Source organism: Panthera uncia, chromosome E3 (assembly GCF_023721935.1).
Source record: "Panthera uncia isolate 11264 chromosome E3, Puncia_PCG_1.0, whole genome shotgun sequence".
Taxonomy (NCBI): Eukaryota; Metazoa; Chordata; class Mammalia; order Carnivora; family Felidae; genus Panthera; species Panthera uncia.
Genome location: NC_064815.1, coordinates 29875234 through 29899176, shown reverse-complemented (window position 1 = coordinate 29899176; position 23943 = coordinate 29875234). Strand labels below are relative to the sequence as shown.

General features: G+C 45.4%; 1 protein-coding gene across 1 annotated transcript; it reads right to left on the bottom strand.

Annotated features, from left to right (window-relative positions):
* Positions 1-1373: 1373 nt before the first annotated feature.
* On the bottom strand, positions 1374-22121 carry RBAK (RB associated KRAB zinc finger). Its single transcript, XM_049638962.1, has 5 exons — positions 21649-22121; positions 20433-20491; positions 8930-9056; positions 8547-8642; positions 1374-5104 (listed from the first exon to the last, which is right to left on the bottom strand). The coding sequence occupies exons 2-5, from the start codon at positions 20445-20447 to the stop codon at positions 3189-3191; spliced, it is 2154 nt and encodes a 717-aa protein (XP_049494919.1). The 5' UTR covers positions 20448-20491; positions 21649-22121; the 3' UTR covers positions 1374-3188.
* Positions 22122-23943: the final 1822 nt, after the last annotated feature.

The following is a 23943-nucleotide window of genomic DNA, read 5'->3' as shown; positions in this document are numbered from 1 at the left end:
GTAAACGCTCCTTTTAAATTTTTTTAAGTTTTATTTATTTTGAGAGAATGTGGGAAGGACAAAGAGAGAGAATCTCAAGCACTCCCCGCACTATCAGCATGGTGCCCTATGCAGGGCTCGAACTCACCAAACATGAGATCATTACCTGAGCCAAAATTGAGACAAGAATGCTCAACCAACTGAGCCACCCAGGAGTCCCCGTAAATGCTCTTTTTAAGTTACAGATCCACAGCTAGAAACTATGGCCTGCAGGCCAAATCCGGGCTGTTGTACGTGCTTTTGAACAAAGTATTATTGGGACACAGACATGTTCACAGAGGCTGTCCAGCCCACAAAGCCCCAAGTACTTATTATCTGGCCGCTTCCAAAAACATTCACCAACCCCTCCCGTATGCTCGTCTGCTGTCGTATGTTGTATATATAAGCTATAAGTATCTTTTCCCTCTGTTTCTTGCCTATTTGCTTTCTTAGTGGGGTCCTTTTGATAAACAGAAGTTTCAAAAAATTAATACATCCAAATTAACTGATTTTATTTTATAGTTCAGTGACTTTGGGATCTTCTTTCTAAAAAAAGTTTTTTTAATGTTTATTTTTGAGAGAGAGCACAAGTAGGAGAGGGGCAGAGAGAGAGGGGGAGACACAGAATCAGAAGCAGGCTCCAGGCTCTGAGCTGTCAGCACAGAGCCGGACGTGGGGCTCGAACTCACGAGCCGTGAGATCATGACCTGAGCCAAAGTCAGACGTTTAACCAACTGAGCCATCCAGGTATCCCCAGTGACTTTGGGATCGTAAGAAAAATTTTGCTTGCTATAAGGTTACATATAGTCTACTAAGTTTTCTTCTTAGAGCTTTATTATTTTACATTTCATATTTAGATCTGCAATCCACATTTCTATTAAGTTATTAAACGCAATGGCAACACATTTATTAGAAAGAACATCTCTCCTATTACACTGGATTATCATTTTCATCAAAAACCAAGTGACTGTATTATGTATAGGTGTTTCTGGAGCCTTTATTGTCCCAATGGTCAATTTGTTTATGTATGTGCCAATACCACACAATTATAATCTCTATGGCTTTATGACAGGTCTTCTTTGATATCAAGCAATGTAAGTTCTTCTGTTCCATCTATTCCAGAAGATATCCTTGACTATTACTGGCCTTCTGAATTTTCATTTGAATTTGAGAATTAGTTTAATTTTGATAAAAAAATTTACTAGGACTTTTAAGGTTGCATTGAACTTATGAATTAATTTGGGGATAATTGACATCTTTTTAAGACTGTCCTGGAATCCATGAATCGTATAAGTCCCTCTCAAGTTTTGTTTTGTTTTTTTCCTGGATACAGTTTTTGAAAATATGGTGTTGGGTAATTTTCCCTCTAGGCACTTGAGGATTTTTGATGCTATTGTTGAGTGGTATTGCTTTTAAGTTTTTCACTTTTTATGTTCACTGCTGGTATATTAAAACATTTTTTGCATCATGACCTTGTATGCACGGACCTTGCTAAACTTACTCATGTGTTTCCTCAGAATTTTCCATGTACAGAATTACATCATCTGCAAATAAAAGTGTTAATTCTTTCTAATCCTTATGCTCTCTGATTACTTTTATTCCCTTACTCTCCTGGCTAGGTCTTTCTGCAGAATACTGAATACAATTAGTGACAGGAAATAACCTTGTCTTTTTTTTTTTTTTTTTTTTTTGAATCTTGGGAGAAAACTTCGCATATTTCAGCACTAGGCATGCTGCCGTTTTGTAGTTTTAGACACTCTTCATCCAAGGAAGGAAGTTCCTCTCAAATCCATAGTTTGTGAAGCACATAAACGAATGGTGACTTTACCACCACATGACTTTTCTGCATCCTAGATTACTTCTTTCCATGTGATGTAGTCCAGGAATTAATTTTTGATTATTAAATGACCCCCTTTGTGTTCCTGGAGTAGTAAAACCCATTGATCGATGTTTTATCCTTTTGCCAACATCCATCTATTCTGTTGGCCCAGAACTGGGTCATGTGACCACTATAAACAAGTTACTGGCAGTCCGAATAGAGTTCTCGTGACTGGTTTACACGAATCAGGATTCACACTCTATGTCATGTGAAGAAACGGTGGATACCCAAACTCTCCCAGCAAGGAATGAGGGGAGAAAGAACACTGAGTTCATCAACTAAAGCTGTCTGACAGAAACCTGCATTTGTCCCAAAATACTGGGAATAAGCAGTGCAGAGAAGAATGGCATAGTATTCAAATCAAAGTAGAGATGAAATTTCTGAATCACGTGGTATCGGCACATGGCTCGCTCAAACCCATGCAGGATGGCATGAGGCTTGTGTGTATCTTACAGACTACACAGTGCAAGGCCCTCTTTCACTGACACAGACTTAACTCCAAATCATCTATGCATAGTTTATGAAAATAGTACTTTAAACTTTTTTTGCTCAAACGTAGTTGAAAACGTTATAAAAACCACAGGCTTACAATTTATTGATGGGCATTCATGAAAAACCCATTTGTAAATACCTTCAAACAAATAGAAAATTATGTATTTAACTATCTGGTACTTATCAAATGTTTCACCAACAATATACAATCCCGTGTTAGTACATTTTGCCACCTTAATACTCCAATTAGAATACTGCCTTTTCCCAAATAATTCAAATCCAAGTTTGCATAGAATTACTGATAGAACACATTTTTAAAACATGATAGAAACTGCCATATATGTACTGTCCTCATTATAAACTCCTGATGATTTTATACAATGGTTTATTCAGAGCTGATAGCTTCTGGTATCTTCCCTATAAACATGTGAATTTACATCAGAAATATGGCTTTCAGTATAACAATTTCCAAGACAACAGATTTTCCCACATTCATTACTTAGACAGATCTCGCCTTGGTGTGATTCCCTGATATGTAAATACAATTTGAATTCCAAAATAAATATTAAATAGTTATCAAGTTTCACGCCTGTATAAATTATCTAGTGTCCGATGAGTTGTAGGGTCTTGCTTTGAAGGCTCTGTTTCTTCTTGCATCCTTAGGGACTCTTCTCTGTGAAAAACATTAGGTGAAGATGAATCCAGTGCCTGAAGAATTTTCCCCATTCAGAAGCACGGACTCTCAGACACCGATCTTGGACTCCTTGTTGGATCTCGATATACTCAGAGGGCTCTGACTTCACAGGAGATCCCCCACAGCCAGTACGTTCACACTCCCTCTCCTGTGAATTCTCTGATGGCTATTGAAGGCTGACCTGTGGTGGAATTTTTTCCCACACTCGTTACATTCATAGGGCTTCTCTCCGGAATGAGTCCTGTAGTGCACGGTGAGGTAGGACTTCTGAGAAAAGACTTTTCCACATTCGTTACATTCGTAGGGCTTCTCTCCCGAATGGCTTCTATAGTGTACAGTGAGGTTCGACATCCGAGAGAAGACTTTCCCACATTTACTACATTCATAGGGCTTCTCTCCCGAGTGGATCCGATGGTGGATAGTGAGATAGGACTTCTGGGAGAAGAACTTCCCACATTCATAACACTCATAGGGCTTCTCGCCCGTGTGCACTCTTTGATGTCTAAAGAGGGAGGAGTTATGGGAGAAGGTTTTCCCACATTCGCTACAACCATAGGGTTTCTCTTCCGAATGACTTCTATAATGTATAGTGTAGTAGGACAACTCAGAGAACAATTTCCCACATATGTTACATTCATAGGATTTCTCCCCTTTCGGAAGTGACTGGTGCCCACTGAAGGCTGAACCGTCAAGGAAGATTTTCCCACATTCGTTACATTCATAGGGTTTCTCTCCTAAAGGAGCCGGAGGATGGTCGGTGAGATAGGAGAACTGAGAGAACTTTCCGCATTCACTACATTCGTGGGGTTTCTCATCTGTGTGTACCTTCCGATGTCTAATGAAGGCTGAATTTAAATTGAAGGTTTTGCCACACTCATTACATTCATAGGGTTTCTCTTCTAAATGACTTCTGTAATGGATGGTGAGGTACGACACCCGAGAGAAGAACTTGCCACACTCACTGCACTGATAGGGTTTCTCTCCTGTGTGTGTCCTCTGATGGGTAATGAGTGTAGATTTTCGGTAGTAGGATTTCCCACACTCGTTACATTTGTAAAGTTTCTCTCCAGTATGCGTTCTCTGGTGGTCACTGAGGGCAGACTTGCGGGAGAAGGATTTCCCACATTCATTACAGGGGTAGGGTCTCTCTCCTGAATGATTCCTCTGGTGCAAGGTCAGATGGGTCTTTTGGCAGAAGGTTTTCCCACATTCATTACATTCATAGGGCTTCTCGCCTGAATGAGTCCTCAGGTGTTGGGTGAGATGTAGCTTCTGACAGAAGGTTTTCCCACACTCATTGCATTTATAGGGCTTCTCCTCCAAGTGGGATCTCCGATGGACGGTGAGGGTTCCCTTTTGGCTGAAGGACTTCCCACATACATTACATTCATAAGGTTTCTCTCCCGTGTGGGCCCTCTGATGTATGATTAACTTTGACTTTTTACAGAAGGATTTCCCACACTCGCTGCACTCAAAGGGCTTCAATTCCATCTGTGATCTCTGGTAAACATTAAAATTTGACATCTGGATGAAGTCTGACCCGGAGTCATTCCATTCGTAGGGCTTCTCCCCCATATAAGCTCTCTTATGAGTAAGGAAAACAGCTTCGTTGTCTAAGGCTTCCATGCATTCACTGTATTCAAAGGGTTTCTCCAAAAGATTAACGTTCTGAAGAATACTTTCTGCGTTTTGAGAATAGCCTTCCCCATTTTGGTTACACTCATAGGGTTTGTCTCCGTGGTCCATCTTTCCGCACTCGCTACATTCACTGGGTTTCTTTCTCGCATAGCTGCCGTCACTGATGATTAATTCTGAAGTCGATTCTAAATTCTTTCCACATGAGACACAAGTGTGAGATAGGACGCTTGAAGGAACAAGGCTTGTTTCCACATTATGTGTTGTATCAAACGCATCCTCTCTCTCCTCATTTGGGGTTTTGCTGTTGGCAGAAACAGCCTGCCTTGAAATGTCATCTCCATTTTCTGGGATTCTCTCTATCAGGTCATCAACTTTCCAGACTTCTAAAAAGGAATAAAATTAAACAAACCTTGTGAATCTGAACACAACAGGTACAGAACGGGCTGACTCTGGCTGTATGGCCAATCTCTGCAATAAAATAGTCACAAGTGTACAATCGTCTGTTCCCCTTTGTTTGTCCTACAAGACAGACACACACACACACAAATACGCACACATATGGGGATGGGGTAGACACAGGAAAGGGACAAGTGGGATAGGACTGAGAACTATAGACAAAAGGGAGAATAAATTCACACCGAATAAAGTACCTTTATTACTTCACAAACTATGTTCAAAACTTTGGTAGAAAAGGTGAAATAAACCTTTCACCGACATTTGATGAGCAGAGGGCAATGTCACTGAAAGAGCACTAGATTAGGGCGGACGTGGGGGGAATCTGGAGCACATCGGTCAGGCGGCAGAAGAAGAGTAATTGATGTACGAACACTCAAAGAAAATAATCAAGTATGGTCTACGTTTGGAAGCAAGAGATCACCGTTTACATTAAACTGTAACATACTGCTTCACACTTAGATTACCATGGTGACGTTCTCACTAGCCCAGACCCTTCCAAAATTTTTGCCTTTCTACTCTGTACATAAATCCAAATAATCATTCTAAAAATTCCAATCTCCTCATCTTTAGAGACAGTCCCCCACCCCTGCCCCCCAGTCCCTCTCCCCTGGGAGTCTCCGACTCCCCAGCCCTGGTTCACCTTCACCCGGAAGGAGAGTTCCTTCCAGGCACATAACTGCCTGAAAGAAATGCAAGATGGACCCGATGGCGAGAGACCCGGCCGCTCAGATGGGCTCTCTGAAGTGTTCTGACGGGCTTACGTAAGCCTAACTGCACTTATTTGCACAACAGAGCGTGGCGGCTAAGAGGACAGAGATGAGGCTACCTTGATTCAAATCCACCACTACTGGCTGGGACTTGAGCAAGGTATTTAACTGTGATGCGGCTTCACACAGCTGAAATATGCCCAGACCACCGGGCTGGGAAAGGACCAACTTAGTGCATGCAAATCATTCAGAATAGTATATGAAACAAATGCCCATCAATTTCCTTTCAACTTGCTGACCTCAATTTCCTAAAACCAGTCATGTCCCTGACGTAACACCAAATGAATCCGGAGAACAAAGAGTTTCCATACACGCAGGTTTCATTTTGTACAAAACCTTGAATGTCAGATTTCTAAAGTGGCCCCCACAGTATTAACTTTTATTTCTGCGTATCTTACAAGTTTTTGGAGCCTCTGAGCTATTATCATTAGCGGCTCTCATCCACAATCAGTGCAATGGCCGACAGTTCTGTGCTCAGAAATCTACACCATCCCTGGCCCCAAAGCCCCAAAGACCAATAGGAAAAAACAGAGAATTTATCATTCACCAGTAAGATTTTGCAATTACCTGGATTCACAAATATACTCAAAGTAGCAATTTGCCAGTCTTCCAAAAATACCTCCTGCTCCAGGAAGCCAGGCTATGCCCACTTATTCCCAACCACCAGCCTGTGCTCATGCCCTTGTTCATTCAATGTGGCTTTCAGCGCTGGCTACACTCAAAACCTATCTATGCTTCAGGGGAAGCTCTAAAATATTTATTAAATCTTGGGGCACCTGGTGGCTCAGTCAGTTTAAGTGTCTGACTTCAGCTCAGGTCGTATCTCACAGTTTGTGGGTTCAAGCCCCACGTCGGGCTCTGCGTGGACAGCGTGGAGCCTGCGTGGGTTTCTCTTTCTCTCTCTCTCTCTCTCTCTGCCCCTCCCTCACCCATGCTTTCTCTCTCTCTCTCAAAATAAATAGTAAGTATAAAGTTGAACAAAGATCAAAATGGCTGCAGTAATGCTTCCATGAAGCTCAATTTTTTTTTTTTTTTTTTTTTAGATTTTATTTTTAAGTGATCTCTATACCCAGTGTGCGGCTCAAACCCACAACCCTGAGATCAAGAGTTGTGTGCTCCTCTGACTGAGCCAGCCAGGTGCCCTGAAGCTTGATTTTAATTTTTTTTTTTTAATTTTATTTTTTAAACATTTATTTATTTATTTATTTATTTTTTTTAATTTTTTTCAACGTTTTTTTATTTATTTTTTGGGACAGAGAGAGACAGAGCATGAACGGGGGAGGGGCAGAGAGAGAGGGAGACACAGAATGGGAAACAGGCTCCAGGCTCCGAGCCATCAGCCCAGAGCCTGACGCGGGGCTCGAACTCACGGACCGCGAGATCGTGACCTGGCTGAAGTCAGACGCTTAACCGACTGCGCCACCCAGGCGCCCAACATTTATTTATTTTTGAGACAGAGAGAGACAGAGCATGAATGGGGGAGGGTCAGAGAGAGAGGGAGACACAGAATCCGAAACAGGCTCCAGGCCCTGAGCGGTCAGCACGCAGCCCGACGCGGGGCTCGAACTCACGGACCACGAGATCATGACCTAAGCTGAAGTCGGACGCTTAACCGACTGAGCCACCCAGATGCCCCATTAATTTTTTTTTTTAATGTTTACTTGTTTTTGAAGGAAAGACAGAGAGTGAGCAGGGGAGGAGCAGAGAGAGAGAGGGGGAGACAGAATCCGAAGGAGGCTCCAGGCTCTGAGCTGTCAGCACAGAGCCTGATGTGGGACTTGAACTCACAAACCGTGAGATCACGACCTGAGCCGAAGTCAGATGCTCAACCAACTGAGCCACCCCCCGAAGCTCAATTTTAAAGTAACCTTCTTCCTGTCTTCCTCTCCTTTCTTCTCAGCCCATTCAGGAACCCGTCACCCCCCCGAAGACTAGCGATGCTGGCGGCATGTACAGTTCTGTCGAGACCCGCTAGATCCTGTATTTCCCTATAAAACCGCCAGTGCCCTGCTCCTGGCGGGCTTGGAGTTTTGAAGGCCACAGCGTGCTGCAGCCTCCTTTGGCCGGCAAAGCGACGCAACTACTGTTCCTCTTTACCCCGAACTCTGTGTCTGTGTTGTATTTTGGCTGCAAAGCACAGAGGTCCGTTTTCAACAATTTAGGGCCTGCATTCAGCACCACCAAACAGAGCACAGGTGCACCCTCGGCGGAGCAGCTCAGGGAGGGGACAGGTTTTGGTGGCTGAGTGCAGAGGAGGGAGTGAAATGGGCAGAAAACCAGCCCAAGGCATTTCATAGCAAGGAAGGAAAAACAGAAAGAATGAACGTGAGAGTCTCAAGCTAATTTTTCTCCTAGACTTCTGAATGCCAGAAAACAAAGGAATTCTGTGCTACTGGGGGGAGGCTAAGTTACTAGGGGGGAGACGGAGGTAGGAGGAAGGCACCGGATCCTTAGCACAGGCTCACGCGGAGGTTCCCCACAAGTGCAAATCAAATGCAAAAGGAAAGCAGCCTGCACGGGCGCCTGGGCTCAGAGCTGCCTTCAGTGACTCCCAGGGGTCTGGGGCCACCATGTTTAAAACCGTAACATGCTCCTGACGTACCTGGACGACTCCGACACGGCAGGTCACCTTCCACTACCCACGGCTCCTCTCCCTGCTCCAGCTTGAGGATCACTTTCGGTTTGGTGCTGTCGTACCCTGTGAGTGAGGAATGGAGGCAGGCTGGGACCGGCTGCACACCTTTCAGGTCTCTGAGTCCAAGATGCTGCCTCGGAGGCTGCCTGATCAAGTGCCCGGTTTTGCACCTTAGCAAAATCCAGACGTTTCGATGGAGGATTAAACAGACAAATAGCCTCCCGGGAGCCCAAAGAGAGTTAAATGGTCCTATCATTTATTTCTTCAAACTTGAGGGAAGAAAATCACTAAATTGGCAGGCCCCCCACCCCGCCCCCCAAAGCAGCAACCGGACAGCAGGCTCTCCTCACCCACGGAGACAAGGTGGCTGTAGTTCTCCAGCATCACGTCCCGGTAGGTGGTCTTCTCCTCTGGCTCCAGCTGCTGCCACTCCTCCTGGGTGAAGTCCACGGCCACATCCCTGAATGACACTGGTCCCTGTAATGGCACGGTGATCGAAACCGGTAACACGGAGGAGATGTGTGGGCACAGGAGCTGACCAAGTTCGCCAGTAAAATGAACTATGAACACTGAAAATCTGACTTTATGTCACGGATTGTACAATAAAACAAACCATACTGGAAATATACTGTCTTTGGGTCCTTTTTATTAAGTGTTTATTTATTTTTGAGAGTGAGAGAGAGAGAGGGAGAGAGAGAGAGAGAGAGAACAAGCAGGGGAGGGACAGAGAAGGAGACACAGAACCCGAAGCAGCGTTCAGGCTCCGAGCTGTCAGCACAGAGCCTAACTTGGGGCTTGAATCCACGGACCGTGAGATCATGACCTGAGCATAAGTCAGACGCTTAGCCAACTGAGCCACCTAGGTGCCCCTGTCTTTGGTTCCTTTAACTGCCCCCCTAAAAACCAAACCCCCAAACCAGAAAACCAACGGAGTTCCCATTCTGCCAGTGGGCTGAGTTTTGGGGGACGTGAGGTGAGTAAAGCTCCTGCCAGGGCAACACCACACAAATGGACAAGCATCGGATTCCCTGGCCTTCTCTCCGGCCACCTTTCCTAGCGGGGCCTCCGGCCCCCTCTTCACAGGGTGCGCATAGGGCCCGTCCACGGTCTCCTCCTTCCCGCCTGACGCACCTCCTGCTTCAGCTCTTTCATCTTGGACTTTGACCCTCACGGGGGCTACCTGGGGCCACCCATGTGGCTAAGTGTTCTACTTCCTCCCTGTGTTGGTCCAAACAGCGCATCTCAAATACCCCTCTCTTGCAGCGACACGGTTGGTTGTGCTGACGAACGCCCGAGACGTCAAGGTGAGGTCTATCGCAGGGAGAGTGCCTTAACAAACTTTGAATGTTGGGGCACCTGGGTGGCTCAGTCGGTTAAGCGGCCGACTTCCGCTCAGGTCATGATCTCGTGGTCCATGAGTTCGAGCCCCACGTGGGGCTCTGTGCTGACAGCTCAGAGCCTGGAGCCTGCTTCGGATTCTGTGTCTCCCTCTCTCTCTCTGCCCCTCCCCCGTTCATGCTCTGTCTCTCTGTCTCAAAAATAAATAAATGTTTAAAAAAAAATTAAAACAACAACAACAACAAACTTTGAATGTTATGCTGCCAGGCTTGGCGTCACAGGGGTGGTGGGGTACTGCACGGGGTTCAGGGGGAAAGATGCGGACGTGAAAAAGGACCAATGCCTGAAAACAGACAGCATCAGTACTGAACAGGCTGGCAGGGAAGAACAGGGCAAAGAGACCAAGACCCTTCTCCAGGACCACTTTTCCTTTTTTAATGTTCATTTATTTATTTTGAGAGAAAACGCAAGCAGGGGAGGCACACAGAGAGAGGGAGAGAGAGAGAATTCCAAGCAGGCTCCACACAGCACAAGGCCCGGCATGGGGCTCGAACTCACGAGCCGTGAGGTCATGAACTGAGCCAAGATCAAAAGTCAGACACTTAACCGACTGAGCCACTCGGGTGCCCCAAGGACAGCTTTCTGACGATAAGAGTTGATTCCAATTCAGGAGAGGACGCCGAAGGTACACACTTTCCAGCCTCGAAAAGAAAACGAAATCCTCTCAAAGTCCAGTTCAAAGCAATATAAAAACAGAGACTGTTACCTAGAGCAGGCGTCTCTGAGGAGACTCCGGAGATGTGGGGTCGAGAAGAGGAGAACTGAGAGCTGCGGAACACAGAGCTGCACGCAGGGCACACGCTGGGCACCGCAAGAGAGGAGGGCGGACTCTGATGGAGCCCTGGAGCATCCCCAGGCCCATCGGGAGGGCCCGGGGTTCCCTGTCGGCAGCGGAAGTGAAGGGAAATTAACCACAGCCCTACCTGAGCAGCCTGGGTGGCTCCCGGTTTTCAGTGCACGCAGCAGCCAGATGAGGGTCGGATGGTAAGAACGCTCTGGCCGCGGGCACTGCGGCCACACACACTTCAGAGCCTCTGTAATTAGGGTGGCCACACGCTCACCGTCCAAACCAAAAACTTCCGTGTGGGGTAAATGTTAAACCAGAAGGAATACAGGTGCAACAAGACGGTCTCGGGCAAACCAGGACATCCGTGAGCTCCATCCGTGTTGGACACGGATGATTTTCCTGAGGGCAGTGTCTGTCAGCACAGAGCCTGATGCAGGGAAGGCGTGGCCTGGAGCCTGCTTCTGATTCTGTGTTTCTCTCTTTCTCTGCCTCTCTCTCTCTCTCTCTCTCTCAAAAATGAATGAACATTAAAAACAAAATTCTTTTCTAAATAGCATTCCCAGGGGCGCCTGGGTGGCTCAGTTGGTTGGCTAAGTATCCAACTCTTGATCTTGGCTCGGGTCATGATGTCATAGTTCGTGAATTCAAGCCCCATGTCGGGCTCTGAGCTGACAGTGTGGAGCCTGCTTGGGATTCTCTCTCTGCCCCTCCAACTCTCTCTCTCAAAATTAACTAAACAAATAGAATTACCATAGGATCCAGCAATTCTTTTGAGTGTACGCTTGTAAGAACTGAAAGCAGGGCCTTCAAAGAGCTACTTTTATGTTCACAGCAGCATTACGTACCGTCGCTAAAACACACAAGTAACCCAAGCGTCCACCGACAGGCGAAGAGATAAGCAAGATGTGGTCCATATGTACAACGGAGTCATCCCCAGCCTTAAAAAGAAAGGAAATCCTGGCACCTGCTCCAACATGGACGAACTCTGAGGACACTATGCTCGTTGAAAATAAACCAGTTACAAAACGACGAACAGTGTGCGAATCTACTTAAATGAGCAATCACACTCAGAGACAGAAAGGAGAATGGCTGAAGGGGCTGGGAGAGAAGGGGAGTTATTATCTGATGCGGAACAGAGTTTCAGTTTTGCAAGATGAGAAGTATTCTTGAGATGGTTGATGGTGATGGTTGCCTAACAATGTGAATGTACTTAATGCCAACCAACTGGGTATCTTAAAATGGTTAAAACAGTGAATGAATTTCATGTCGTGTGTAATTTACCACAATAAAAACACTGGAAGAAAAAAATGAAGTGATATCTACCTAAAACACGTATCGCTAATCCACTAACTTCTAGAGCTCCGCAGACTTCCCCTCCACAAGGGAAAGCGCAAAATGGGGTCATTAGGTGAATATATTCACGTTAGCTATTAGGAATTTTTCTCTCAAAAATTGAAATTAAAAAAATCAAGAATTCTCACCAATTGAGGAAAAGCAAGTAAGTAAAAGCTAAGCATCAAGGTGAGCTGGTCAGCAATAATGGAATCAATTTCATAAAGGAAACGACTTACAATTTTTCCACTGATTTATATTTTTTAACAAATTAAGCAGGATATTGCTTCCATAACATGAGGACATTCTCCTAAAAACAGCCATCACAAAATGCTTAGAGATTAAAGACCAAATTGTTGAATTTTTTTAAATCCCGAAGGAACAGGCTTAAATAACAAATGGGACACAAAATATATAATCTAGGAAATCTCTCCGATAACTAGAAATTGAAATGATGAGATAAAGCTTGCGATATGAAAGCCAAATCTGACAGATCTGACATTTTCACAACGAACGACAAAAAAAAAAAACAAAAAACTGAAAACGATACCTGAGCTGAAGAATCAAGTAAGCCTTCGCATCAAAAGGGGCCATCCAATTCGCAAACAGGACTACTGGGAGGAAAATACAGATCTAGAAATTTCCTGACAAAATACCCAAAGCGGAAAAATTAAGGACAAAAAATCCTAAAAAGTTACAAGGGTGGAAAAAATACCCTTAGGTACCCCTGGGAACTGCCATTCTACTTCTCACCTGAGAAAAACCCACAGAGAACTGCCCACTGCTTGTGAAGGAAAAAGGATTTCGAACCCAGAACCATATATGAAGCCAAGCTATCACTGAGGCGTGCAGACATTATAAAGGTATTTGCAGCGAAGCAGGACAACTGATTTATCAAAGGGAACACTTTCCTTCAAACACTCGAGATACCCTTCCACCCCAGCCCGAACAGGGGGTACAGAAGCCCCAACGGAGGAGGGAAGAAGGTTTCCAGAGTTGCTGCCAGGAGTAGTTCGGCCGACCGCGAACACTGAACTCGTATTTCAGAAGAGAAGCGCTCAGCAAATGTGCCCCACGGCCCTGCTACTTACAAAGTCTTCATCAACAAGGGGTTTATATCACTTACAAAGTGTGCATCAACAAGGGTTCAAACCACACTGATCCGGATGCCACGGCTGAGACTGCCCAAGACTGCAGAGTTGAGCTGACTGGCCACCCAGAGCAGGGCGTCCCAGCTGGTCCAGGCCGAGTGAGCCTGTGAACTGCCATGGAGAGTAAGAACCTTCTGGGTCCTCAGTCCACACGGCAAGGAGTACCAGGATTAGAAGACCGATCGATCAATAAATAGGATAGATAAAATTACACGGTATCTCTTACATCAACACAAACATCCACAACGAAATATCAGCAAACAGAATCCAACACCAGACTGAAACGGTAACATATAATATCTAAGCGGCACTTACTCCAAAAACACAGACCTGTTTAATCTTTGAAAAGCCACTGACATAACATGCCATTATAATACAGCTAAGAAAAGACTGATCTCCACAAAGATGCTGCAAACACCTGACAATATCTGAACTACATACGTGATTAAAAAATTCCTCACGAAAACAGAAATGGATACTTCACTAGCACGGACTTGCATACACGCACACACTCTTGTACCCTGATGCGCAAAGTACGTGTGATACGTGCATACACGTACCCATCTCAATCACACACAAGCACATGTATGCTTTTTAAGTTTACACAGATGAGGACACGCACGCACATGTGTATTTATGGAGACTTCTCAGTTCTAAAATCGGGGTTTTACTTAATGGACAAACACTAGACTCATTCTCAGTGAGATCGGGAACGGGGCAAAGTGCTACCTCCGATTGGAGAAAAACAATCAGAGGCATAACAATCAACAGAGAAAAAGTGAAACTATTATTTGCAGGTGATACACTACACCTAGAAAACTCAGAGAGTCAAAAACAAAACCAACTCAATGAAAGAATTCTGTTAGATGACAGGATATAAAATCAACACACAGAAAGCAACAGCCCTCAGGGTGCCTGGCTGGCTCGATGGGAGGAGCTGGCGACTCTTGATCTTGGGGTTGTGAGTTTGAGCCCCAGGCTGGGTGTAAGGATTACTTAAATAAACTTAAAAAAGAAAAAAAAAGAAAGAAAAAAGAAAATCTCAAAAAAACAAAACAAAGCCAAAAACCCTCGTTACGTAAAAAGAAGCGTACAGTTTACAGAGCAACAGAAAAGATAAAACTGTTAATAAGAAATGTATAGTGTTATGCTAAGTGAAATAAGTCATACAGAGAAAGATACCATATGGTTTCACTCTTATGTGGATCCTGAGAAACTTAACAGAAGACCATGGGGGAAAAAAAAAGTTAGAGAGGGAGGGAGGTGAACTATAAGAGATTCTTAAAAACTGAGAATAAACTGAAGGTTGGCGGGGGGTGGGGGAAAGGGGAAAGTGGGTGATGGGCATGGAGGAGGGCACCTGTTGGGATGAGCGCTGGGTGTTGTATGGAAACCAATTTGACAATAAATTTCATGTATTAAAAAAAAAATGTGTAAAATCTATAGCAGGAAAACTTTAAAAACAGTCCCGAAGGACACAGAGGTACACTTGAACAAATGGCATGACGCTTTGTTCCTGCACAGGTCAACTCAGTAACACAAAGATGCAAGTTACCCCCAATTACTTTACAGATGTGTGATCCCAACAAAAAGATCAAAAAACTTTTTTCGTGGGGGGCCTGGGTGGCTCGGTCGGTTGAGTGTCTAACTTCTACTGAGATCATGATCTTGCGGCTCGTGTTTTCGAGCCCTGAATTGGGCTCTATGCTGTCAGCACAGAGCCCACTTCTGATCCTCTGTCTGCCTCACTCTGAACTTCCCCAACTTGCACTCTCTCAAAAATAAACAAACATTTAAAAAAAAAAAAAAAAAGCTTTTGCCTGGAACTAGGCAAGCTGGCACTAAAGTTCATATGAGGGGAAGAAATCAAGAACAATTGGGAAAATCTCCAAAGAAAGCAGCAGTTTAGGGGGCCTAACCCTACCAGTTTTAAAACACAACCTTCATGGGGCGCCTGGCTGGCTCAGTCAGAAGAGCATGAGACTCTTGATCTTGGGGTTGTGAGTCCAAGCCCCACATTACTTAAATAAATATTAAAAAAAAAAAAAAAAAAGACCCCAACCTTTATGAATGAAATGGTTTGGTTCAGCACGAGAATGGAGATGTGTCTGTGACGTAGAGCACCAAGTCTAAAAACAGACTTTACAATAATCCACGGAACTGACTGCAATAAACAGTGTTGGAGTAACGGTAGTCATTTGGGCATGGACAAAACAGCATCCGTATCTTACACCATAAAAGAAAAAAGTCCAACTGATCAGTGATCTAAATGTAAAATATTCAGCAACACAGAAAACAAACAAACACAAACTATGGGTGAATTTCCCCATAACCAGTGCGGGGAAAGGTTTCTAACTATGACTCAAGACATTGGGACTGCTTTCAGCCAAGATGAAGAAGGACTGGATTTACCCTCCCTCCTGAAAGGACACCAAAAAACAGAATATACAAAGCTGTGGTCTCCAAGACGCTGATCTTAAAGCAATGATCATGGACAGTAATCAGAGACAGGAAATAAACAAGGTGAGGCCTGTGGTTACTGCCTTGAGAGTTTCCAGCCCTGCAGCAGGGAGGGAGAACCCAAACAGAGGTGAGGACGGTTGACACACTGGGGAAACAGGTAGGAAAGTATAGCCCGTACAGAAAATCATCAATCAACCAAAGTGGGCCCAGAGCGGACACGGATGTTATAAGCGCCAGAGCACAACACAACAGTTTATAACGGGATTCCTTATGTTCAAAATATCTGAGTGGGAACAGGGAGGATATAAACAAAGACTCAGAATGAACTTCTGCACATAAAAGCTACAGTGTCTGAGATGAAAAGTACAGCGGACTAGATGAACACACTGCCGGAAAAAAAGATCAGCCAACTCAGAGCACAGCAACAGAAGCTTATATAAGATGAAGCACCCAGAGAGAACAGAGTTTGAGGAGAATGAAGAGTGTGAGTGAGCTGTGGGACAACTTCAAGTGGCGGAACATACAGGTAAGAGGAATCCATGCAGGGCGGATGGACGGGGAGACGGGGGGCATAGCTGAAGAAATATGATCAAAAATTTCTCACAGTTGCCGAAAATCATAAACACACAGATCCAAGAAGTTCAAGGAGATCCCCAAGCACAGAGACATGAAGAAAACAATACCAAGACCTCTCACAATCAAACTGCTCAAAACCAGAAACAAAGAGAAAAGTTTAGGGGTGCCTGGGTGACTCAGTCAGTTAAGCGTCTGACTCTTGATCTCAGCTCAGGTCATGATCTCCCAGTTCGTGAGTTCGAGCCCTGCCTCAGGCTCTGTGCTGACAGTGTAGAGCCTGCTTGGGATCCTGTTTCTGCCTCTCTCTCTGCCCCTTCCACCCCCTTCTCTGAAAATAAGTAAATAAAAACTTAAAAACTTAAACGCAGCAAGAGGAAGAAAAACAAATAAAAACCAGGTTATATAAAGAGAAGGAAGGAGAGAAGGACATCATATTTCTCTTGGAAACAACGTAAGCGAGAAGACAGCAGAGGACCAGGTTTGAAGCACAGGAGAAAAACCAGCATAGCTCCCTTGACATAAAAGCCAAAGCAAAAATAAAGGCGTTTTCAGACATACAAGGCCTGAAGGAATTCATCACCAACTAGAAGAAGAGGTGACGGAAGTCCTTCAGGCAGAAGGAAAATGACAGAAAATAAGAATCTGGATTTTTTCAGAAAAAATAGTAACTATGCTATTCTCCCTTATTCTTTAAAAGATAACTGTTTACATAACAATCACAATGTACTGCGGGGTTGATCCTGCCTGTAAAAGCAAAATGCAACAACAGTTTAAGGACCCAGAAGGGACAAATGGAAGGGACCATAAGCTTCCTGCATGCTAAGCAAAAGAGAACATCACTTCAAGAGAAACTGTGATGAATTAAAGCTGCATACTACAAACCCTAAAGCACCCACTGAAATAAAAACCATGCTATAGTTAACAACCCCACAAAGGATGTGAAATGGAATCATAAAAAAAATTCAATTAGTCGAAAGGAAGGGAGACAAGGAAGAAAGAGGAGACAAAGCTGATGGGACAACTAGAAATCAGAGACAATGGACTACAACCTAGCCAGTTATGCCAATAATTGTATTAGGTGTAAATGGCCGAAGCAGCCCAATTAATAGAAACTGTCAGACTGGATTAAAAAAAAAAAAAAAAAAAAAAAAAAAGCAAGACCCCACTATGTGCTGTCTACAGGAAATGCGCTTATTAAAAAAATGTTTATTTATTTATTTTGAGAGAGGGAGTATGTGTGCATGAGCGGTGGAGGGACGGGGGGGGGGGGGGGAATCCCAAGCAGGTTCCACAATGTCATCACAGAGCCAGACAGGGGGCTCGAATTCAGAAACTGCAAGATCACGACCTGAGCCAAAATCAAGAGCAGACGCTTAACTGGAAATAAAAAACTGCTATAAAGGAAATTACTGGGAAAACTTGTTAAATCAGAAGGTGAACTACAGATTCGATAAAAATATTATATCAAAGTTACATTTCCTGAATTCAGTATCTTTGATCTCAGGAGGCACAATCTGAAAAGGGACGTGACAGATGACATCCGCTCTCAAATGGTTCAGAAAAAAAATACATATATACACAGAGATAATAAAGCAAATGTGGGAACATGTCAAAATCTGGAGTATCTGGGCAAAAGGAACACGGGAGTTCTTTGTACGATCCTTGCAAGTGTTGTGCAATTTGAAGTTTTTTCAAAATAAAATGCTGAATAAAAACGAAAGCTATCAAATATATAGGGGATGTTTCAAAAGACTCAGAAACCAATCTGAAGAGATTCCTCTGGTCAAAGACAGATCCAACTAGACACCAAATAGAGTGACAACTTCAGTGTACTGAAAAACTTAAAACGCGTCTAAACCCGTGAGCTAATGATAACAAAACGAAACACGCAAACAAAATTCCTGTTGCACAGGAGCCTACTCAGTATTGTGGAAATTATCTTTTCTGTGTGAACCACAGAACGATTTGAGAGATGCTTTCCTTTAGAAAAGTATTCTAGCTAGTAAATGAAGAAGAAATGGTAAAGCGGCATGTATCACCTTGTCTCCCCTGAAGAATTGGCAATGAACATCAGCCAATGGGAGGTTAACATCACACACAAAAAAGACAGGCTTAGAACACGGCCTCCAGGAGAAAGTAGACAAGGGTCATGAGGAACAAAGTCTTGCCAAAGGAACTGAACGTAAGTGGGTAAACTTCCCAAGCTAACTACCAATTTTACAAAACTTACTGGGAATTAAAAAAAAAAAAAGTGTGAAAGTTAAAATGACAGCAATGTGATACAGACCATGGGAAACTAAGGATAAACCCGATTTCTTCAAAACATAAATTACAAAGTAACACAAGAGACACACAGGGGGAGCTACTATTGAAAGATTTAAAAGACAGGGCGCCTGGGTGGCTCTGTCAGTTGAACGTCTGACTCCTGGTCTTGGCTCAGGTCACCATCTCGATCGTGGGATCTCGTGAAATCGAGTCCCACGTGGGGCTCTACAATTGACAGCATGGAGCCTGCTTGGGATTCTCTCTCTCCCCCCACCCCTCTCTGACCCTTCCCCACTCGAGATCTCTCTCTTTCTCTCTGTCTCAAAAATAAATGGATAAACATGAAAAAAAAAAATTTAGGGGCACCTGGTGGCTCAGTCAGTTAAGCATCCGACTTCGGCTCAGGCCATGATCTCACAGTTCATGAGTCTGAGCCCCATGTTGGGCTCTGTGCTGACAGCTCAGAGGATTCTGAGGCATTGACACAGAGGATTCTGTGTCTCCCTCTCTCTGCCCCTCCCCGCTCACGCTCGTGTCTCTCTCCCTGTCAAAAATAAATACACATTTAAAAAAAAATTTAGAAGACTTATCGGCCAGCCACAACATGTGGACTCTTACGCGTATCCTGATTGAAAAGAACAAACCCAAAACATTCAGAAAACTGTGAACCTCTGAACACCAGATATTATATATTAAAAAAGAGAGATAATGTGGGCTATCTCCACCCCCTCTTTCAAAGACTCCTCATCAGCTCAAGGTATTTACAGAAATACTTCAAGTGACTTGTTTTAGAGGCCAAGAACCAAGAGACCCCAGGAGAAAGTATCCGTTTGTAAGTAACAGGTCAACAGCAAACACATCGTGATGTGAGGTAAGGGCTGGAAAACGCCCAACGGATTTGACTGTAATGAGGTCAATGCTAATCTTTACCACCACATTCAGGAGAGCGGTGAGGACAAAACCCAAACGCTGAGGATTGAAACAGAAACAGACGTGAGGACACATTTACTAGAGAATACCTTCCTGTACCATTTACGGCACAACCCGAATAAACGGTAACAGAAGCATCTGAAGGACGAACAGGCCATTTCCTCAGGACTTCGCTTTTACCCCTGGATTAAACAGTAGCAGGGAAAATATGTCTGGCTGGATCACAGCATTTTGGTGCATGTCATTTCTCCCTGGGCAGGCCCTCAGCTCAGATAAGCTACAAGTATAAGCCACGTGTTGCAATGACATTAAAGGTTGTTACCGGGAAAGCTATCCCTGGTTATTTCGATTTTAACAAGAAAATTTTTTTCAAGTCTTGGGAAATCTTTAAAACCCACAAGTAACAAACTGGGTTCTTCTTACAGTCAATACAAATCACGTAATGGGCAGTACTCTTCCTTTTCTGTAACTGTCAGGAACATCAGTTACATTTGTAGCTATAGGGGCACGAGGACGGTCCAGTCAGTTAAACCTCTTCCGCTCAGGTCATCATCTCCCCGATCTCGCCGTTCATGCGTTCGAGCGCCATGTCGGGCTCTGTGCTGACAACACGGAGCCTGGGGCCTACTTTGGATTCTCTCTCTCCTTCTCTCTCTGCCCTTCCCCTGCTCAAGCTCTGTCTCTCTGTCTCTCAAAAGTAAACATTAAAAAAAAAAATTAAAAAAAATATTTGTAGCTCTACCCCCACAGCCCTGAAGTAGCCCACCATCTACACTCATAAACTCAACAAGGACTCTGGGTGCCGATCCAAATCCTAACAATTTTATTTTACACGATGATGTCTTTTATTTATTTCTACATTCCCACTGTAAAATCTGGAACCATATAAACCTCCTAAAATGCATTAAAAAAAACAAGTAAGAGAACATATACAGACATAGGAAAGCTCACCTGGGACTCATTCATTTTCTACTGCTCTTGGAAATGCGTACAAACTGTTAACAGTGGACCTAGGGAAGGAGAAAGAAATAACAGAAGTCATGGGTAATCTGGCCTGCCCAGGCAGGAACATCCTGCGTAGTAACCGCCAAAGAAAAGCTCATAAAATGACACCCTGTGAACACTTACAAGGAGCTAAAGACGTGATAAAGGTGAAACACAAAGCATACCTGTTACTCCCACATATCAGGAGATGTTTGGTTTTAAGTTTTTTAATGTTTGTTTATTTTTCAGAGACAGAGCATGAGCAGGGGAGGGGCAGAGAGAGAGGGAAACACAGAATCCAAAGCAGGCTCGAGCTGTCAGCACAGACCCTGATGCAGGGCTCGGAATCACAGACCATGAGATCAAGATCTGAGTTGAAGTTGGACCCTTAACCAATGGAGCCACCCAGGCACCCCACAGGAGATGTTTAGATGGGTTACCCTCGTTGGTTAATATAAATATTCACTCCTTTTTCAAATAGTTTGCCTTCATTAATGTTGCCAAAAAAAAAAAAAAATCTCCCCTTACACCGTTTACAAATTTTCTGTGTCTTCAAACTGTTTAAAATCAAAGTATCCAGAGGGACAGAGAATATTAGCTCTCCAAAACGGGACAGATGGGCATGATCAAGGCATGATTTTGTTTTTAAATTATCTAACTTAACTAGGTTATCACTGGACGTGAGAAGAAAACTTTAACAGAGTGGAAGCACATTGGCGCAGGAGTTGAGTCGCATCCACAATCCCACCCATAGACTCGGTCACCCTGCAAGAGCCACCTCCCTTCTCAGGCCCAACCTCCTCCTCTGTCACCCCAGCGGCCGCGGCGGCAGCAGCGGCAAACCCTCGCAGGCTTGTCCTGCACTACACTGGCGGATGCCACAGGGCAGAGCCCAGCACGGTCGGCACACACTTAGAGCACACAGCACAGGTGCTCAGGGACGCTTAGAGACCCGCTTGGAAGCCGGAGAGGGCGGCACGGGAGCAAGGGGTATTGGGACTGGAGAACGGAGCGGACACAGAACGTCCGCAGCCCACGCGGGGACCCCCTGCGCTCCCAGGAAACCTGGGCCCCGCGAGTCCCGGGGAGAGCCCATCCCTCCCGGCCGCCGCTCGCGCCCTCGGTTTGCTGCGCGGCCCACAAGATGCACAACCGCCTGGAGACCCGAAAGCCCACGACCTACCTCGTCGGGACCTGCCGAGCTGCCCCGAGGCTCCCGAGGGCTCCGGAGCTGGCGCGGCGCCTCCCGGGGCCGCCGTTCCCGAGGAGCCGGATCTGGGCCTCGGGGACAAATTCACTTCGGGCCGACGACCGTCCCGGGGCCCGAATCGGCCGCCTGGGACCTCGCCGTCCCGCGAGCCTCGGCCGAACCGCCGCGGGTGCAAACGGGCCGGGCCCGGGCCCCGCCGCCCTGCACCGCCGGTGCCGCCGCCCGGCCCCTCCGGCCCAGCCCGCGGGCTCCGGGGCTCGCGCTTGGGGGGGTCTCCGCTCGAGACTCCGCCGGGCCCGCACAGCTCTGCGCCCGCTGGGTGCCGGCCCGGACGGACGGCGCGCAGCCCCGCAGGCCCCGGGGTCCTTGCCCGCCTGAGGCCGAAGCCTGGGAAGCACGGCCAGCGGTGACCTGGGCACGGACAGGAAGCGAGAGCGGCGCGGCGGCACTGCGCGTGCGCGAACACGCACACAGGGCGAGTCGCACATGCGCAGGACGACGCCGGCGGTGCGCCTGACGGGAGTCCGGCTCGGGAGCGGGACCAATACCCGGACTCTGTTTCCCATAAGTCTAAGCGCCCACATGTTAGGGGACGTCTCGAATGTCTCCACCCTACCTGATGCTTAAGAGGGCGCTGTGTGGAGGGGATTGACCGCCTGGACCTGGGACCCAATTTTCCATTTGTCTTCGCTTCTGTTAGGGATTAAGGGAAGGTGTAGCCTAGAGTAGCGGGCTGTGTTTACGTCCTGGATCCCTGGTCCTTTGCTTGCCCTGAGATCTTTCGTGTTGGCACTGAGATTCCCCACGAACAGGAGGGGACAAGGAACGGGTGTACCATGTGCACGTCACTGAAATATTAGAAGTTTCACTGAAACGCTGGGATACAATTAATACCCAGCCATGACATAAAGTAATAGTATCTATGGGCACATGGTTTTTCCAAGAGGAGAAGGAAATAGAAGATGTAGCTTGTCCAGATTGCACAACTAATGCGTAAAGACTGTAAAACAATCAGGAAATACACACAAACCGAAAAGAAGAAGAAGAAGAAGAAGAAGAAGAAGAAGAAGAAGAAGAAAGAAGAAGACGACAGATACCTGAGATCTTACCTGTCAAAGAGAATTAAGTTTATGTTAAGTTGAAACGTCATTTTTCAAAAATTGGATAAGGACGATGATTTATCATTATTATTATTATTATTATTGGTGAAATTATATAACCATGTTCTTGGCCAGTTGTTTCTTAATGCTTTCATAGTTCATCCTAAATTCACCTGGTGATCTGGGTGCCCATCCGTGCTAGTTGTCTCTGTTCAAAGGATAAAGCAAACTATTCACATTTCTCCAACAACAAGGTAGTTACAGCTCAAAGCAAGGTGCCTAGAGCCCATGCTTAACGACCTCCCTGCCCCCTGTGGTGACAGAGAGGGAAAATATCTTCCTAGAGGTTTACATTTCAAAGAAATGGCTCCCAGGTCCTTAAGAAAAACCTTCCTGGGTTGTAATGCTGGCAAGATAATTATTTAGCTTCTAAAGATACTTAGATACATATGCAATCGACAGAGGTAAGTATTTATATTTCAAGTTTTCTCAAGGCAATGCTCTTTTAAATGGTAGTAATAGGTACTGATGCATGCAAATGAGTGGTCACATAACCCATTCCTGATTTCTCTAGCTGAGCTGTTGCATCAAACTAATCCCGCACAAAATGCGTGCTTCTCCCAAAGCTTCTCTTGGCAGTGACTACTTAGCCAGGGACCGTCTTTCCCAGCTCTTGTTGCTATTAAATGTGGCCTGTGCCTGAATTCTCACGAACTGAATGCTGGAATTTGAGTGAGGTGACCACACCTCACCCGGGCCTGAGCCAGGAGAACCTCCAGACACATTTCTTCCATGTTCTTTTCCACTTTCACCACGGAAAGGATGGAAGCTTCGCTGAGCTTCTTGGAGAAGACAGGCAGAGTGCCCATCCACCTGGCCCAGCCTCCAGCTCTTGCCTCCCCTACACGCACTGACTGGCTCAGTCTTCAGCTAAAGACTGAGATGCCCTCCTGCCTCTCTCCACTCTGGTTCTCTGCCTGTGAACCCTGGCTGCCATGGGCGCCCGAACACGCAACTCTGTCCCTGCAACTCAGAGACCCACTGTGCTCCCCCACTCCCCCTCCCCTGTACCTTGGCCTGGACACTCTCTGGGTGGCGAACTGGACACTCTCAAGGCTCACCCCTCTCTCCAAATGGCTAAAACCTGTCATTTCATATATCATATATT

Excerpts from the sequence above, each read along its gene's own strand:
- RBAK (XM_049638962.1), bottom strand. Across the intron at positions 8,643-8,929 it reads CAGCCACCTTGTCTCCGTGG|GGTACGACAGCACCAAACCG; the intron begins GTGAGGAGAGCC and ends CCTCACTCACAG. Across the intron at positions 5,105-8,546 it reads GCCGTGTCGGAGTCGTCCAG|AAGTCTGGAAAGTTGATGAC; the intron begins GTACGTCAGGAG and ends ATTCCTTTTTAG.